The sequence below is a fragment of the Heloderma suspectum genome, chromosome 6, assembly GCF_057233095.1.
Source record: "Heloderma suspectum isolate Gila_16-S chromosome 6, 16-S_ref, whole genome shotgun sequence".
NCBI classification, from domain to species: Eukaryota; Metazoa; Chordata; class Lepidosauria; order Squamata; family Helodermatidae; genus Heloderma; species Heloderma suspectum.
Window position 1 is genome coordinate 107,295,319 of NC_139463.1, and position 20,040 is coordinate 107,315,358.

At 45.5% G+C, this 20,040-nt stretch overlaps 1 protein-coding gene across 1 annotated transcript; it reads left to right on the forward strand.

Annotated features, from left to right (window-relative positions):
• The first annotated feature begins 9,563 nt into the window (after window positions 1-9,563).
• Window positions 9,564-16,981, forward strand: LOC146342341 (vomeronasal type-2 receptor 26-like). The gene is made up of 5 exons (XM_084807808.1): window positions 9,564-9,599; window positions 11,151-12,005; window positions 12,717-12,944; window positions 15,485-15,611; window positions 16,080-16,981. The coding sequence occupies exons 1-5, from the start codon at window positions 9,564-9,566 to the stop codon at window positions 16,979-16,981; spliced, it is 2,148 nt and encodes a 715-aa protein (XP_084663934.1).
• Window positions 16,982-20,040: the final 3,059 nt, after the last annotated feature.

Genomic DNA, 20,040 nt, shown 5'->3' on the forward strand with positions numbered 1-20,040 from the left:
AGCCAGCAGTCATGCAGCTTTTTTTTCATTGTCCGCAAAGAGTCGCGAAATTTTCATAGATAAAAACGCAGTGTAGTATATTCCAATAATAAATACGTAAGTTTTTTTAAAAAATGAATTGTGCTCACTGCCTTGTTTGCGGGTGTTCTTTTTAAATTGAAATCCTCTGTCTCCGTTTATTTTCAGCCAAAACACTTTCTCTTCCTAGGGGCTTCCCAAAAGAAGGCTGTCTTCGGTGTGCCTGAACAATAAACTCTTTGTTTAAAGCAACGCTGTTTTAAAGAAGGAAAAAAACTTTTTAAACTGACCATGCCACTCCCGGACCGGCAAGACGGCAAAGGGATGTGAATTTTCAGGGATGTAGACTCATAAACTGGGGGTCTTCCTGGTAAACAGAGATGGTTGGAGATGGTGGCATTCATATCTGATGCACATGATACTCACATCAGCTGGAACATGGACCTCAGAGGAACAGGTGGTTTGTTTTGTCTTGTCTTCAGCTCATATACAGAGATTTGGAGACAGGAATCCAGAAGTACAACAGGAACCAGCAGCCATTTCAGAGAATTTATGGTCATGGCAAGTGCGTCTTGTCATTCCATGTGTTCCACACAGCTGTGATTCATCGCCATCACCTGCTGGCATGTTCTGAGGCTTGGCATCTTCTCCAGGACATCCGGCCTCATTTGTGTGTAAGATCCCATGGTGTCCAGCTGGTCTACCTGTATATTAAGCACCTGTGTCTAAAGGATACTCTCAGAAACATACCAGCAGAAGAAGACACTTGGCCCACTACTCTGTGTGACAGAACTATATTACGTCTGGTAAGAGGAAGGTTTCTTGTGCAAAGGTGTGAACTCTCTCCAACATTCTATTGGGGAGAATAACAGGTGGAAACGCATTGGGCTTTTTATTACTAAACTATTTTGCATCCTGAGAACCTGTTTCTCACCTTTGTGACTTACTTTGGATGCTCATCTCCCTCCGCGTTTTCCTTTATTAACATACAGACAGGATGGTGTGTTTGGGCTGAGTGGTTAAGAGCCTTTTTTGAATTTCCATTTAAAAAATGCGATCAAACAAACAACAACAAAAATCACTTGAACCCTGATGACCACTTCATCATTAGGTTTAGTCAGGAGTCTAGTCCAGGGGTGTAAAGAAATGCTGTTGGTTGAAGGGCTGAATTCAAATTTGGGGAAGTTCTTTTGTTCCCGTGACGAGTGAGGTCCAAAGCAAAAGGGATGGAGCCCAAAACACAAAACTACCAGCATACTTTAGCTTGCAACGCTTACTGCCAGTAATTAAATCCTAGGAGAGGCATTTCAAGTTTTTAGAATGGGGAAAGATGTGCAAAAGGCTGGAAATGAACAAGCCATCTGTGGTGGGGGGATTGGTGGTGTTGGCCAGGTGAAGGGTCATAGCTGCCTGGGCAGCCCTGAAGGCTCAGCTTGGGGCTCCAGGAGAGCTGGATTTGGCCCACAGGCCCGAGGTTTCCCTCCCCTCCTCTAGCCCTTTGATGAGCCTCTAGTGTGTAATACTGTATAGACCTTTGCAGAGTTTTAACACTTTTTTTTAAAGTAGTCATGCACAGAGGCTGTGATGGTGGTGGAGAAACCAGTCTCAACATCTATGTGCCATGTTACCTTACAGACCATCCCCCAGCCTGGTTAACAGTGGTGGCCTTTAAGAAGTGCCCCCTAGTCTCAAGGTGCTGTTGAATAATGCCAGGTCTTTCAGGGGAAACCAGTATGATCTGGCCCAGAAAGAGAGACCTAGTTGGATAAAAGGGAAGGATAAACTTCTCCCAAATGTGTCCTCCAGAATATGCGAGGGGGGGGCAGTCCAGCACCAGTCAAGATTTGAGGGGCATGGAGGGGCATAGCTGCATGCCATAAAGATTCCATCTTGTTGACCAAATACCCCATTCAGCAGTTGGCCCGGTTTGAGTGTCTTTTCCTGGTAGGAGAGCTAAGCAAAAATCCTAAATAAGTGACTGACTACATCATTGATAGTTGGAGGTTGGTTGGAGCGGTATCAGTTGAACTCCTTACCAACCGTGGACAAATCCATCTCCTAACAAAGGCCACCTCAGTGACTGTTGTGAAGGTAAAACAATGTAATTAGGCCATTTTGAGCTTATTGGAGGAAGGATGGGATATATATGTGATAAATAAATAGTGCAATATGTTGGTGGGGAAAACAAGTAATGAATTCTACCCATCCCCCCCTCCCACACACACACACACATGATTTTCTTTTTCATTTGTTCAGAGATAATTAGGAAGAGACACAGCGAGCCATGGCTGCAAAAGGGCTTTGTCTATTATGGCTGCTACTGGTGTTCACTTGGATGATGGTAGGCATACAAGCTTTCCATGATCATGAATACTTCAAACTACATCATGTCGATTTTCCAAAGACAAATGCCCAGAATGACAATGTCTACTGCAGGATGATTCTGACCAAGAGATGCATTGCCTTTGGAATCTTTCACAGCTTCAAGAGCAGCTTCAAGACATCTGCACCGTTGATGGAAAACCAGTCACTGGAGACCATCGACACTCATCTCCCCTTTCACTGACTTCCTGTTATGATGGCTCTCATGACCTCACTTTCTCTGGTGAAGCTATCACTGGAATAATTGAAGTTCGTTGTAAGAATGGAAAACCAGTTGGATTTCTGGGATTCCGTAGATTTGTTCGGCTCCCAAGTCGCTGAATGTGTCAGGCAAAAATGTAGGCCTAGGTTGTAAAAGATCTGGAATGTTAATGAATTTAGATCCGCCTTAGATGACTTTCAGTCTGTCTAGGGATTCAAATGTCCACCTGCTCCCTTTGGGCTTCCTTCCACCCTCCTTTGATCCTTCGCCTCGCTTTGCATGATTTTCTTGCTTGCTACTTTTCCTGCTGTAGGGCTGCAGCTGCTTCTTGACATCCTGCTGCCTTTCTGGCTCTCTCCATGGTGACTCAGATAAGCATACCTGGACCACTCTGATCAGCTTGTGAAAACACACCTGTTAATTACATCACTATCTCCAGCCTAGATTGGTTAGCTCAAGGGGGTGGGGAAAGAAGTTGGTGTCTGCATAATTTAGCAACCACATCTGGCAAAGTTCCCGACTTCTGGGCCTTTGAAGGGTCCACTTAAAGGAACCCTATTCTTGGCCAAATCCCGAACCCTCCTCCTACAGCCTTTAGTTAGCAAGCTTTTAATTAGGCAGTAGGTACATGTTCTGGATGGTTTTCTTCTGTATGTGAGATCATGGATCATTCTGGCTTTGATAAAATACAACTTGTCCTGTTTAAGCATGAAAAGATGTGCTTTGTTATTCAAAGAAAACCTCTGGCCTCATTGCGCAGTCACAGATTTGCCACTGTAAGAAGAACTAGGCCTTTATGTAAATACAGCAATTCTTGTAGTTATTGAGATAACAGACCTTCTAGGATCTGTGACAAAGGAACTCTCATTGCATTGTGTTCGGGGTTGGAAACAGAAGTTTGGTCCTGCACCCCTCTATGTACTCTGCTGATATTGTCCTGTCTTGGCTCAATGTTCCCAGGGGAGCCAACCTGAAGCAGTTGCACTTACTGGAAGGATAAGGTGGAGTCAGGTCCAGCTATGCAGGAGGGCAGGACAGGGTCTTTCAGCACCCTGGCCAGATCTCTGCTGGCTGGAACTCACTCAGGAAGAGCTGTTGTCTCAGCAACATGCAGAGGCCTTCTGAAACCTTCGGAGGGCTGGAAGGTCTGGACTTGTGTTAACTCTGCCCGCTCTAAGGAGCTGTCTACTTATTAAAGGACCATTTTCTGATTTTGCAGCTGCTAACTCCTACTGGCAATGAAGACTGTATTGGAGGGGTGCGCTCTGAATCTGAGTAGTCTAGTTAAGCTACATCCTCTGGCCTGGAAGATCCCCAATTAGTAGATGATAGGTCACTGGATGAAGCCTCCTTCCCCTCTGAGTCCTCTTCTGAGTCATAGGGGGGAATCTAAGCCAGAGAACATGTGGATGGAAATCGATGTGTGGAAATGGAGGTAGTCTCAGAGGAGATGCGGAGACCTCCAAGACTTATAGATTTCTATTGAATCTGGCCATCTGAAGTCCGTGGAGGATCGGATCTCCTACCTCTGCCTCCCCAGTGAAGTCCTCACCGGCGGATCCTGCCTGCCACTGGCTCCGAAGCCCCAGTGATATAGCTACTATTGCTGTATCGCTGGCTGGACTGACAAACTGCAGACGCAGTTTACATAGCCTATCACGTGAAGGAACAGGGACGCAAATGGCATATGATCACTCCTAAATGTGCTCAGCCAAACAATAGAGTCATATTGGCTCCTTGGTATTCTGAGGAGCTGGGAAACAGCAAGGTCAACAAGTAGAATGCAGCTGGTGTAAAAACTGAAGCAAATACGACTAAAAATATTACCCTTTTAGGGCCTGCTCCATGGATGTGACTTTGGGGGGGGGAGGAGTTTATTTCTTCACCATCACTGTGTCTGCACAACATTTGCCAATAGAGCTGTTTCAGGTGGTCAGGAGTCTGCTTCGTATAGTTCAACACACACACACACACACACACAGGCCCATTGTGTTACATTTGTAGATACAATTATTTATATTTTCTCCAACATGGATACCACCATTCTGAAAGAAATGGAGAAGGATGTAGCCATGGCACCCTCTTGTCCTGTTGTTATGGATACTTTTCAGCTTGTGCAAGCTGCTTCGAGGACTGAGGCCTATCACTTGGCTTTAGGTCCTTGCTATTGCAAACTAGAGAGGTCTTCCAGGGCTGGGCATACAACATGAATATCAGGAGTGGTCAATGCCTCATTAAGGGATATATAGTTACAGCATTCCTAAAGGAGGCAGTAGTGAAACCAAAAAGGCCTGTCTAGATCCCTAGGCTATGAAGAATGATCACCCAGTTTTGAATCTACCATTTCTGAACAAGATCTTGGAATGGATGGCATCATGTGAGGGCCAGTGAGGTTTAGATGACACTGAATATTGAGATACATTCCAGTCTAGCTTCCAGCCTCATTTCAGAACAGTGTTTTTAGCTACTGGGACCATAAGTTCTAGTAGCAGGGCTCAGTTAAAAGGATGTCAATTTCAATGGCAGGGAGAGATCTTAGAGCATCTTGACTAGTCAGTCCTGGGATAGATGCACTAGTGGGCTGACTCAGCTGAAGGCAGATTCAGATGAGCTCGACCAGGCTAGGGATGTAGAATGGACTTCCACCATCCACCTTCTCTCCACTGGTTCTATGCCAATCTGTATCTATTCAGACAGTTAGGCCAAGTCTCCAATCGACTGCTTCACCCCAACAGAGTTTTGTATCTTTCCTGCCCCAAGATTAAGCAGGGCAAGCCCTATACGGGGATATGACCAACACATTTTATTTCCTTGTACTGGGACTTGAGGACTTGGAGAAAACAGACGATGTGCTCTGTAATTTTTAAAATTAATGTGTTTGGCATTGCTGATGTTGGAAGCCCCACAGGTAATCAGAGGTCCCCATGGGGAAAACAACAACAACTGATACCTCAAACAGCCCATCTCTACTGTTAGATGCATGCGACATTCAGTCTATAAAGACTCCTGTCTGAACAACTTGCTCCAGCATAATCTGGGAGATTAATTTGAGGCAGGCACAGCTCTGTCAACTGAAGCTTTTCTGGATCTTCTGCCAGGACTGATATTGATGATGATGGCAATAAGTGATCATGAACGGGTCCGGTTGGAGCTTTGTCCAAATCTGTCCACGTTCCATCTGATTTTGCTGCTGCTACTGTTATATTATTCTTCAAGCAGGAGTTTGAACTCCAGCTCCATACCTAGCTGCAGGTCAACAGTCCAATCTCATTCATATAAACCTTCAGATGAGATGTTCATTGGCCAATTTGTGTCCATGGCACTTGCTAAGATTGTTACACAGGAGTTTAAAGAACACCCAAGTTATTCCACTGCAAGAAATGCTTAGTAAGTTCGTTTTCTTCCTTCCTTCCTTCCTTCCTTCCTTCCTTCCTTCCTTCCTTCCTTCCTTTTACTCTCTCATATGAAAAGTTCTGTACTGGACCCAGTGATCATTCTTCACTTCAAAAAATAAATTGCTACTGTTAAGCACCATCTTTTCTCTTCATTCTTCTTTTCTTTTTGAAGCCAGGATGGTGTTCATTCAGATTAATATTCTTCCACTCTACCCTGTACAACCAGAACAATTAGCAGGTCAAGGTCAGATCTGGTTCTTCCTTAAACTTTTCTATATCTCAATTGATGAAAATGTTTTTTAGGCTGGATGGGGAGCAGAGGTCAGACATTCATCCATGTGGGACGAATCCTTAAGTGCACACCCAAACTGCCCTAGATAGTACTTTTCTTTTCTGCAGGAGCACTGTTGGACGTGGGGTGGGCAAACCTCCATGGGTTGTCCTACCCTGCACTCGCCACTGCCGAATTTGCCGCATCCAAAATTATGGCATTTTTGCAGAGGAACAAGGTGTGTTTCTCTGCATGTGCCTTGTTTCCAAGCAGAATCCTGTTTCCAAGAGCATGATTCATCTTGCAAACAAGCATGCTCTGTGGTGCCTTATTTCCCTGCAAATTACTGCAATTTCAGCAGTCTTGGAAGGGGAACACGGTGTGTGTGTTGCAAAAAAAAGCCGGGCGGGGGGGACTGACACATGCAACCTGTAGCCTGTGTGTTCCCTAACCCCTGATTTAGGTAGAAACATAGTTACTTAGATGTTATGGAGACAATGATAGGATTCTTCTTTCTTTCTTTCTTTCTTTCTTTCTTTCTTTCTTTCTTTCTTTCTTTCTTTCTTCCTTCCTTCCTTCCTTCCTTCCTTCCTTTCTTTCTTTCTTTCTTTCTTTCTTTTAAGAAATCATGGTCAATTCAGACCTCCAGAGTCAGCTGTCAATTTCTCCAAAGGCTGCCAGGGGTAACAAAAGAAAAAGCAACCCACCTACCCCTACTCATACACACACATGCAGACCCTCCGACCAAAAGAAACACACATGATTATTTTCCGTATTAACATGTAATTCATTAATGCAAAAGGAAAAATGGAGAAGATTCAGAAAGGAAAAAAGAAAGCAGAGTTCTACACTCTATTTTACTATTTTAAAAGCCGTAAATGGCTGCAGTTAGCTTAAACTAAGACGTTTATGGCTGCAAATGGCATAGTGGACGCCATTTGCGTCTGCAATCAATCAGCCCAGCCAGCGATGCAGCAATAGCGGCTGCATCACTGGCGCTCCGGAATCAGCTGGCGGGGAGGATCCGGCTGGCAAGGATTCTTCCAGGAGGCCGAAGTAAGTTTTCTGATCCTACACGCGCTCCGGAGGCCAGGGTTTTCTGAATCCAGCCTCACTGGGGTCCGTGGAGGATTTCTCCCCCATCCCTATCCTTAATGTTATTCATTATCCCATCATCGAACAGATGGTTCTTCATCCAGTTGCTTTGTTCCTGAGGTGCTTCTCTGACAATCCAGGGACTGTCACAGATCCTGAGTGTGGAAACAGCTTTCCCTGGTCTTGAAGCCCTCATCAATTCTCCTCATGGGCACCCCCCCTCAGGGAATGGTGACTCTCCTCAGACACACACTCAGTGCCTGAGAACCAAAACCTTGTACATTATAGCCTAAGCAAAACAGGAGCCTGACATGCACAAGGGGGTGATTTGTCCATCTCCACACCCCATTAGTTTTGCCCCTGAGCTGCTAAGTGTCTGTGGATCCTTTCCCTGCTCTTTTGACAGACCACACAGCTCCGTCCCTCATAACAGCCATCAAACTGCACTTTTATTAAAGAGGGTCTCTGTTAACACTGCATTGTGGAGTAAGTGATCTTGGTTGGTAATGAACTGGGGGGGGGACTGATTTGGGGGAGGGTTATATTGGGCAGGATATTAATTGGTGGAAATAAATGATGATAGTACATTTGAGGTGATATGGGAGTCATGGAAGGGCAGGGATGTCTGAGAATTTCATCTCAGTTTGCCCATCACTCAAAATGCCCTGTTCATAACCCTGAATGCAAACAGGAGTGCATGTTCTCTGAAAATGTCCACAGATTCCTGAACTTGTGCTTGCATTCACAAAATGTGCACTTTTTAAAAAATGCCTGTTTAAAAACGGGAAACTCTTGGTGAATGCACAAATTGAAAAATGCACAACTTCTGAAAAATACACAACTTTCCCCATTCAAATGAACAACAACAACGAATGGTCACAAATAACAAGGGGAACAAGCTAAATCAAACTTGCAAGCAAAGTTTGGAGAATTTCAGTTTAGGGGCATCCCTGGGTCCTCCATCCCTACTGAAGGGGAATTGAATTGTGTTGAAGAGGAACAGTTTTGGCATGCAAATTGAAGAATTTGGATTTTGATGGCTTGCCGTTGTAAAATTTAAATTCCAGTAAATCAAAATGTTCATATATGCATATAAATCGGCATACTCCAATTGTATGCAATAATTTGTCTCTTGGCTTGATCTTTTGGGTACCTAGCAATACCCCTGCAGACAAGCTGGACAGAAAAGAGAGGGGGATGAGAAAGATTCCCAGTAATTCACTCATTGGGCAGAAAGAGACTGGGGCATTGGAAGAGCAAGGTGAGAAAAACTGACATTTGCCCTGTAAATGTTAGCCACATGGATCTAGTCATTTATTTCATTGTATGTTATGCTTTATCTGCAAAGAGAGCTTCGGCTATTGGGCAGTACAGAAATGAAATGAATGAATGAATGAATGAATGAATGAATGAATAAATAAATAAATAAATAAAATTTCAGAGATACATTATAACTTCACAACAATCCAGTACACTGCATTAGGAAAAGAGATTATGGGGGTGTCTCCATGACAATGGAAGGAGAAGGAAGGCGTGGCTTACCCGCATTTTTCATGGAGCTGGTTTTGGTCCGGGCAGGGATCCACGAGTGCTTTGTGCCATTCTAAGTCATCTCACAGAACATACTTCTGGGGGGCGGGGGGTTGGGGTGACTGTCATCTGACTGGCAGGGGCTGCTCAACCAATAAGAAAGGCTTCCCCCCTCCAGGCTCTCCCCCCTTTCTTCTTCCTATTGTTTTGCTGATTATGCTTTATACTGATTTGGATTTTTACTCTAGTTCTATTAGTTATGGATTTCTTTACATCTGTGTGTAAGTCTGTGGTGAGAAGCAATGAATGAATGTTGTTTTGTTAGGTATTATTACTATAATCTTCCTATTTAGTTAGATGAGTGAATCATAATGCACGATCCAACATACTTGATTTAATAATATCTCATTGCAGCATGATCACTACAAACTACCAGCATGTGCTTGCCTTTACTTTTGCCATTCATGAGATCAACAAGAATGCTGAATTTTTACCCAACAACACACTCGATTCCAAGATTTATGACAGTGCATTTGATCCAGGGCGAAACTGCTGGGCCACTCTGGATCTTCTCTTCACAGGACAGAGGAATCCCATCAATTATAACTGTGGCAGGAAAGAGAAATTGATGGCTGTTGTTGGAGCACTCACCTCTCAAAACTCCATCCAGATGGCCGACATCTTCAATGCCTACAAGATGCCACAGGTATGTGTTCATGGTTAGGTTAACGTACGCACAGGGCAAGCTCCTGCTTGTATCAAAACTGGCTCCCTTCTGACCCTCCTGCCCCTGCTGCTGTAGTGGAGGCACAGCAGTGGGGCAGGAAGATGAGAGGGGACTGTTGCTCCCCTCTCATCCTCCATTTTGCGCACAGCAGGCAGCTGCTGTGTGTGAGAGTTCCCTTCTCCTTCCATGGCCTGTACACAAATGGTTGCTTCTCCCCCTCCTGGGGCCCAGGAAGAGGAGAAGGAGCCTGCACACAGTGGCGGTGGTACTCGCGGCAGGTCGTGGAGGTGGAAACTCCTGCTGGTGCTGCCCGCTCCCGGCCACAACCACCATGCCCAAACCCCTCACACTCTCTTTTCTGGTGTCGGGAGGGAGAGCACGAGAGGTTTGCTCATGGGGGCGGCAGTGCTGTTGACATTGGCAGGGGGCGGCAGTGCGAGTCCCTGCCACTGCCATCCACCGACTACCCCTGGCACTGCTGCTGCCATGTGCAAATGGCTCCTTCTCCCCCTCATCAGTCCTGGGAGGGGGAGAAGGAGTCATTTGTGCGCAGCGCCCATTTGCGCACAGGAGCTATTTGCACACAGCACATCTGGTGGGGAGCCTGTGGCTTGGCTCACTAAAGCAAGCTGAGCCAGGGCCTTGGGGGAAAGCCATCGAACCCCAAGAGGGCTTGATTTCCCCATGCTGGACACCTCTAAATGGGAATAGCAATACTGAGCTACACTGCAGGGCTGGAGTAACCCACACTCAGTTACAGCCATGACTCCTGTAATATAGATGTAATAATGATGAACTTTATGAGCACTGCAATGCCAGTTAAAAAAAAATACTGTTTACAATCTCAGAAAATATTAATTAATTATTAAGAGCTGAGATTGAAAAATCATGAACAGCTGTCCTTCCTCCAACATTTTATTTTGGGGGCGGGGATAGACACACTAAAGAGCTACACTAAAAGCCTGGATTTCTGCATTGATCTTTTGAGGCAGTATTCACTTTTCCACAAGGAAAGACCCACCAGAAGGCTTTCTAATGAACCAGGAAGTTAATTCTGCAGACAGAGGGTGTGTCAGATGCTGCTATGACTTCATTCATTGGCTCAAACCGATGAAAGGTGGGAGGTGCTATATTTGCTTACAAACCAAATGGGCAGAGAAGTATCTATGCATATCTCAGGTTCTACAAGAGCAAGAGGCTTGCTTTTTAAAAAACATGAAAGCTGGGAATCTGGAGATGATGGGTCATCGGGGTGGGTGGCGACTGCCCCCCGTTGGCCCTTCCTGTGGATGCCCATGAAAGCTAGTTGCTTCAACATCCTGTTTAGAATCTACTTGCAGCCTGAGTATTGATAACACTAGGTGAGTTTGCTAGGAAATGTAAGATTAGACAGTTAGAGACCACAATGTATAAGAATACAGTATATTGAAGAAGGTTGAGATTTTGGCAATGGTTTGGATGGAGTCAGTTTGGGCCAAGAACGATGTGATGGTTTTCTCCGTCCTGAAAGTATCGTATCATTCCCATTAGCTCAGCTATGGCGCCTTTGATCCAGCACTGAGGGACAAAACTCGCTTTCCTTCTTTCTACCGGATGGTCCCAAATGAAGATCTTCAGTATGTCGGGATTGTTGGGCTACTCAAGCATTTCGGATGGAACTGGATCGGCCTCATTGTTTCAGAGGATGACAGTGGGGAAACCTTCCTCCGAACGCTGAGACCAAGGCTCTTGGAGAACAATCTTTGCGTTGCTTGGATGCACGTGATCCCAACAGTGACAACATTTTTACCACATGAAATACTTCTACAAAAATTGGGACCAATTCAATCAACTCTCACACTTAGTGAAATCAATGTGATTCTTGTGTATGGAGACAGTCAGTCTCTGGAGACGTTTCGGCTGGTTTTATACTCCAATGAAATTGTTCACATGTATCCTATAGAGAAGGTATGGATCACAACAGCTGAATGGGATTTCACTGCCATAACACCTGGGGGGAAATTCACCACTAAATCTTTCAGTGGCACCTTGTCACTCAAACTGCATACAAACGTGGTGCCAGGATTTCAAGATTTTGTGGAGAGGATCAGTCCTTTCCAGTCCACTTTTTATTTCATCCATCAATTCTGGGCCAGTGCATTTATCTGTTCCTTCCCTATGTATAACCTTTATGTCGCAAACAAGAGAAACTGCACTGGGAAGGAGAAGCTGGGGAGCCTCCCTGGATCTGTGTTTGAAACAGGGATGTCTGGCCAGAGCTACAATATCTACAATGCAGTCTATGCTGTTGCACATGCTCTCCATGCCATGGATTCATCAAGAGACAAGTACAAAACAATGGGAGATGGAAGAACATGGGATCTCCAGAAACTTCAGCCATGGCAGGTAGTTGCACCTCCAGGACTGAAATGGCAAAACATTATAATATACCATTCCAGAATTAACTCGAAATACAAGGAAAGCAAAATCGCAGATAAATTAACAGTAGAAGAGGGAAAACCACGTTGGCAGACTTAATTTCTTAGACCATGACTGAAAAAAGAAAGTTCAGCCCCTTTGAAACCCATGAAAGCTGTGTTCTGGCTGGAAGCGGCTGTGGCAGTCAGTAGGTTTCCGATATAAGCTGTGCTTGTATGTCCATTATGGACTTGCACAGTCATGTCCAGAAAGTGAACCTGTTGTGTGGACTGGCTGAGATTTTGTCGTAAACAATGCTTTTGCTGATCACCTCAGTTTGGGCGGGGGGCAGGAAACATTGTATGCAAACCCCCAATCCAGGGTCACAACCCTCTGAAGGAGTCCATTCAGAATTCCTATTGTAGCATATTAGGATTCTTGTTTTCTACATTGTGGAGACCAGAGGTGTTCTGGGAGTTAGTCGGTTTGTGTTGGTGCTCTGATTAATCTTAGTTGACATCTTTCTTCCTACTTTGGATAGACATTTTAAAATGTTGGGAAGTGACAAATGCTTAGATTCATTTTTGGAGGTAATGATTCAGTGGCTAATAGGTAGTGAAAGTCAGGTTTGCATAGCAGTGATATTAACCAGTTCCTTGCCGTTTGACCCCATTCCTTTTTTTTTCTCCTTCCTTTTAGCTTCACTGGTTTCTGAGAAACATCCATTTTAACAACAGTGCTGGTGAAGAAATACTTTTCAACGATAATGGGGACCTGGCAGGGGGATATGATCTCATCAACTTGGTCACCTTCCCCAACGAATCCTTTCAGAGAGTCCAAGTTGGAAGGATGGACCCCCAGGCTCCTGCAGGGAAAGAGTTCATTGTGAATGGAAGTGCTATTATGTGGAATCATAAATTCAGGCAGGTAAGCACAGTGATCAACATCACCACCATATTTTATGCACATACTCTGGATATTGGCATCAGGATCTTCTGCACTGGGATTTAGCAGCAAAACATGGCGGCAAGGTTCCTCTTATGACCTGGACCCCCGGAGCAACTCCTTCAGGATCTCTTGCCTCCTTAAGAGGCCCACCTTCCTTCTTTGCAACTTCCCTTTCCCAGTAACATGGGGTTTAGGCTGTAGACATGGGGTGACTGACATTCTAGAACAGGGGTTTAAACACAACAGTTTATTAGTAGATTTAAAGCAAACAAATTACAACTGAAGGTATTTACACAATAGAGCTGAATCCTCCCAACAGAAAACCCCAGACCTCTAGGCCTGACCTTTCTTCCTTTTGCCTCTGTAGGCCTCAAACCTTCACACCTGGGCATAGCGAATATGATGGAGATCAGCTACTCAGCCTCTCCCTGCTGTTCCCCCCTTCCCACTTTTCTTTTGTACATGATCAGCAGATGTATTCAAGAAGCTTTCCAGGAGGGTGAAATATTTGTAGGACAATGGGTATCAAGATTGTCTGCTTCCTCTCTAGGACTGGGCAAATCTGTCAGTTTTGCTTTCTCCATAATTCAGGGTTTGTTTGTTTAAATCTCAAGGTCTTTCTCTCCCAATATGAACTTCATGAATTGTAGTAAACTCTTATCAAAAATGAACTGAAGCAAAATTCTCACCCATCGACATGCACCAGATTGAATCAGCACAGGTATTCCCAGCATAAAGAGGGTTATGACGTGCCTGCTTGCCATATAGCTGTTTAGAGCAGGGATGGGCGAAATCACCAGTTCTGGGCCGATACACCACTTACTGGGCCCCCACCAGCTGCCTAATCCTACTTGCTGCACATGGTGAGCCCCTGAGCGTTCCATGGGCAGGTGGTGAGAGGCTCCTGGCCACCCACTCCCTTATTGACCTGCCATTTTGAGTAAAATTGACAGCTGGGCCTTTTCCGTAAATAACCATTTACGCAAATGGTGGCCATAAGGTGGCCATTTACGCAACATTACAGGCGTAAATGCTCCATCGACGCCTGTAATGTTGAGTAAATGGCCGCTTTATGGCCACCCTTTGCATAGATGGTTATTTACGAAAAAGGCCCAGCTGCCATTTTAATGCAAAATGACAGCGTGGTGAGGGAGCGGGTGGCCACGCACTTGCCTGACTGAGTTGGGCAAGCAAGGGCATCCATGGACCGGTGTTGGGGGGGCGAGCCAGTGAAAAATTGCTGAGCTTCAACCCCCCAAAAAAAACCCCTTACCACCCCTAGTTTAAAATGTGGAGAAGAAGAAGGTGGCAACCCAGTTAAGCACTAACATGGTTGAAGACATTGCGATTCATATCCAGACTTTTAAGAGCTCAGGACTCAGATCCCTGGGCTTGGGTGGAGAGTTTGTCAGTTTGGGTTCCTCCCCCATTCCATGTTTTAAAAATCTTAAATCCTTTTGGTCCCATATATGGAGATCTTTGCAAAGTTTGGTAAATGTTTATCAACACTGCACTGAAATGAATTTCTCATCCATCCCTACCTTATATTTATAGGGTTTATTTATTTATCCAGAAGGCTACACAAGGACACTAGCACCTTATTACGATTTCTTGTGACAAACCTTGTGGTATCTCTTAGGAATGTGGATTTTGCTCTGGTAGCTGCTGACATAAGCTATCTTCATGTAGGCAAGTTACCACTTTTTAAAATCCTCTTTCAAGTTTTTCTGATTTATTTATTTTTTTATTATATTTAGGATACGGTAATCTATCCGACTGACTAAACTTATGATGCAATTCCCAGAGGCTGTACTTTTGCATTATAAAACCATCTGATTGCACTGCTTTTTTTTCTCTCTCTCTGCACCAATGGGAAATTAGAAACCAATGGTAGCACTGCATGAATCTGATAAAGTGGACTTGTTAGTCTCTCACTCTGCAGAAGACTCTCCCTTTTGTTAACCACAAGAGACTATCAAGGCTACACTAACTAGAAACTGATATATCTATTCCTGCTGTTTTTGCTGTTGCTGTAGTCTTCCCCACTTGGATCCATCCAGAAGTTTTGTACTTCAGCTCCCATCATCTCTGACCATTGGCTAGAGTGGCTGCAGCTGATGGGAGCTGTAGGTCAAAACATCTGGAAGGACTAAGGATAGGGAAGGCTGCTCTGGATGGGTGGTAGTGTGGATTGGGTCCAGTTAGTCGAATCCTTCCCAACACCCCAAAAGGGAGTGTAGGAGAATGAGCAGGAATGAAATCTCTGAGCTGTTCACCCAACTGCGACAGTGGACAAGCAGTCTGTGGCAATGGCAGCAAGAAGCACCTTCATGAATGGTCTGTGGTAAGCGCTGGGCCTTCCTGATGATTAAATGTCTTGCCATATGCCCAAAGATGCTGACTTGACCAAAGTCCTGCGATCTTACCATGTTCTGAAGAAAAAGAGATGTAGCTGAGGACTGCACCTATCAGGAAAAGTTACTTTCATGCCAAATGGCTTTCCTTCTGCTGTCCATTAGATGCTGCCCACTTCCACCTGTGTCGAGAGCTGCCACCCAGGACAGAGCAGGTTCCTCCAGCAGGGGAAGCAAGTGTGTTGCTATGATTGTTTTGCGTGCCCCCAAGGGAGGATTTCAATCCAGATGGGTAAGTGCAGGAATCCAGAGTGATTTGAAAATGACCCAGAAGTTTGTATTTCAGGTATATTTTAATTCCTATCATGGTTCTCTAAATAGGAATATATGAGTGTGTTTACTATGAACAGCGGTGGACAAAGGAAGATGAAACTTTGTTCTATGAGCTCCAGTTAAACAATTCCAGCTAAATGCAGGGAATCTTTGTGTTCTTTGGCCACTTACCCATCTGAATTCTAGAGATACTCACACAAAAATCAAGAAGTTTCAGATTCATATGTATTTTAATTCCTATCCCTTTTCTTGAAAGACAAATATATTACTGTGTTGAGTATGAACAGGGGCAGGAAGAGGAAATGCTGACAGAACCATTATCAGTGATGCTGAAGAAAGAGGATTTGTTAAATGAGGTCAAATTAAAAGACTGCAGCTAAACACAGAGAATATGTTTCAATGTAAAGTTTTTGCTCAACACTTTCAGATGCAGATCAATGTGAGAAGTGCCAAGAAGATCAGTATCCAAACAAGAATCAGGACCAATGTATTCTTAAAGTCATAAGCTACCTATCTTATGAGGAGCCTTTGGGAGCAGTTCTCACCTCCTTGGCTCTTTTCATTTCTGTGATCACACTTTTGGTGTTGTGGACCTTCATTCGGCACCAAAATACACCCATTGTCAAAGCCAACAACAGGAGCATCACCTGTATCTTGGTCTCCTCCCTGCTGCTCTGCTTTCTCTGCTCCTTCTTATTCATTGGCCGGCCTGGGAAGGTGACCTGCCTTCTGAGGCAAACAGTGTTTGGCCTCATCTTCTCCATTGCTGTGGCTTGTGTGTTAGCAAAAACCATCACTGTGGTTTTGGCCTTTGTAGCTACAAAGCCTGGAAACAGGGTGAGGAAATGGGTGGGGAAGAGACTTCCTGTATCAGTGATATTGTCTCTCTCTCTTATTCAAGCTGGCATTTGTTTTGTGTGGCTGGCAACTTCTCCCCCCTTCCCAGAGTTGGACATGCACTCCCAATTTGATGCGATCCTAGTTCAATGCAATGAAGGCTCAGCCCTCATGTTCTACATTGTCCTGGGCTACATGGGGTTTCTGGCCCTCATCAGCTTCACGGTGGCTTTCCTTGCCAGGAAGTTGCCTGATACTTTCAATGAAGCCAAGCTGATCAGTTTCAGCATGTTGGTCTTCTGCAGTGTTTGGGTGTCCTTTGTGCCAACCTACCTGAGCACCAAGGGGAAATACATGGTGGCCGTGGAGGTCTTCTCCATCTTGGCCTCCAGTGCTGGCTTACTGGGTTGCATCTTCCTCCCCAAATGCTACATTATTATATTCAGGCCTGAACTGAACACCAAGGAGCAATTAGTCAGGAAAAAAGAATAGTCCCAGCTTGGGGGAGAAGTGACATCACCCTTGATTTCAGAGTGTCTTTTTCTTGAGCTATTTCCCAACCTGGTGTAACTAAAGTGGGGCTAACACTGTTCCCCCGCATTTTCAATGCCAGTGGTGTCCTTTGAAGTTGGTGGGGGCATTTTTGGTGATTTTCACGGGTGGTATTCAAACTCTATCCATTTCTGGCTCGTGGTGGCTACCATTATCTAAGATCCATGTTAAGTGGCCTTGCAGACTAGTTGTCGCATGGATTGTTGAGGATTTCAGCATGGAGATGGGAGGATAATTGACAGGGGGGTTGCTTGTTTGGGTTTGAAGGAATCAGTGGATGACGATTAAGAGGGTTGGGATTTGTGGGCTGGTTTAGTTTCGTGTCTATGAAACTGAGGTACAAATCAAGGAATATCTGGTTTGGACCTTCCTTCTGTCATGAACTCACAAGGTCACCTTAGGCAAGCCACTCTTGCTTAGCCTCCATCTCCCCCGCCCACCCTTCCATCGGCAGTATGCGGGATAACAATACTGACATAGCTTGTATATGGTTGTTGACTTGTTGTAAGGATTACAACTAGGTCATTCACACAGAACACTTTGAACCCCTAAAAGCTGTGCAAATGTCATGTATTACTGTTAAGGTCAGCGGAATGCCATGAGTTCCTTCCCAATACTGTGGGGAAGCTTTGTTCAGTGAGGATAATAACCAGACACTGAAAATGAGCCTTTTAGGGAGCAATATTAAGCCCCCGAAGCATTGTCTGAGGGCCCATAGGAGAGCTGGGATTCTCCCCTCTGAGGAGACTCTGACCACAGAAGTGGGAGTTGGACATCCCTCCCTCTGCTGCCCTGTCATAGCTGGTCCAGGAGCTTGCCCTTGCTCATGTCCTCCCAGACTCACCCTGACCTGTCCGGCAAGGGCCCACATAATGCCTCTAGTATTGCACATATTACACTTTCGTGGTCCCAAACCGCACATTTTTAAATATGCGCATTTTAAAGCCCCCTTTTCACAAAAAAAGGGTGGCAAAATGGTGGGCGCTCACCAGACAGGCCCGGAGTGAGTGTGGGCGACTCGTCAAGCTTGCAGGGGCAGCGTTTCAGCAGGCCATTTTCCAACCATTTGGTGTGGAGATATGCAGACATTTTTCTGCCTCTCTCAAAATACTAGAACCTGGGGTATCCCATGAAGCTGATTGGTGGGAGATTCAGGAGAGATCACAGAAAGTACTTCTTCACACAGTGCATAGTTACACTATGAAATCTGCTACCTCAGGATGTAGTGATGGTCACCAATTTGGATGGCTTTAAAAGGGGATTAGATAAAAACCCGGAGGAGGAGGCTATCAATGGCTTCTCGTCCTGATGGCTATGTGCTACCTGCAATACCAGAGGCAGTAAGCTTATGCTTTTGAACTGTGGTGCTGGAGGAAAATTTTGTGAGTGCCTTGGGCTGCAAGAAGATCAACCCAGTCCATACTCCAGGAAAGAAAGCCAGACTGCTCACTTGAGGGAATGATATTAAAGGCAAAACTGAAGTACTTTGGCCACATCATGAGAAGACAGGATACCCTGGAGAAGATGCTGATGCGAGGGAAAGTGGAAGGCAAAAGGAAGAGGAGCCAACCAAGAGCAAGATGGATGGATGTAGGGATATACAAAATTGCCCTCACCTGTCTCCGCCGGGTTCTGCTGGGGGTGGGAGGTGCTCCGTCCCTCCCCCCAGAATCCTGGTCAGCCGGCTCCGCTCCGCGGGGATTCCACAGAGCTGCCGGCCGGCTCTGCCAGCAGCCGGGCATCCAGCCGCTGGTTAGCAGGGACGGAAATGGCGGCGGCCGTAGCTGCCGCCTTTTGCGTCCCTGTAGTCAGCCGTGATAGGCTACATAAATCTTTACGTAGCCTATCATGTCTGAATTTAAAAAAACCGCACGTACGCAAATGGTGGCGGCTATGGCCACCGCCATTTGCGTTTCTTATTTTGGCCCGTCTTAGTCTACGTAAATATTTACGTAGACTAAGACGGGCCAAAATAAGGAACACAACTGGTGGCGGCCATAGCCGCCGCCATTTGCGTATGAGCGTTTTGTTTTTTGTTTTAAGTCAGACGTGATAGGCTACGTAAAGATTTACGTAGCCTATCACATTGTTGTTGTGTGTGTTTTTAACCTAGCCATGACAGGCTACGTAAATCTTTATGTAGCCTATCACATCTTTTCTTTTCTTTTTTAACACTGGAAATGGCGGCGGCGGCAGCCGGTCGGAAGACCGGCCATCTCATATGCCGCCACCGAACCGCCACCAGAGCCGCCACCGGAGCCGCCGCCGCCCGGAAGATCTGCCCCAGGTAAATCTCATCTTGGGGGGGATCCGCAGGGTGGGCAGGGGGGTGGGCCGTTCCGCCACGGAGTTCGGGGGGACGAATGCAGTAGCACTCGGCCTCACAGAGATCCGTGGCTGAATTCTCGGCCATCCCTAGATGGATGATATTCTGGAGGTGATGGACTCCACCTTGGGGGAGCTGGGGTTAGTGACGGCCAACAGGAAGCTCTGGCGTGGGCTGGTCCATGAAGTCAGGAATAGTCAGAAATGACTAACCGAATAAACAATCTTATGTATACCAGTTGCTGAGGATCATGGGCAGGGTGGTGGTGTTGCACTCATGTCCTGCTTGTGGATTTCCTGTGGGCAACTGGTTGGCCACTCTGTGGACAGAATGCTGGACTAGATGGACCCTTGGTCTGATCCAGAGTGGCTCGTCTTATGTTCTTATGTCTCTACCAAATGCACAAGGAGAAAGAATGCCCACAGCTGTTTATTCGCTGGTATTTCTCCTTGATACCTTTCCTCCAGACTGACTCCTCCAGCCTTTGGTAATTAACTCTGTTGAAGGCTCTTTGGAGTTTACTCATCAAGGGGCAATGTAGGAAGAGGATTAGGTCTGTTCTCTCCCCAACAAATGGAGAGAGCAGTAAGGCATATCTGATGCTTTCAAATAATCAAAGACAGTGTATGACTTTGCTTTACTTTCTTTTATGAATTTCTCCGATATTTTGTTT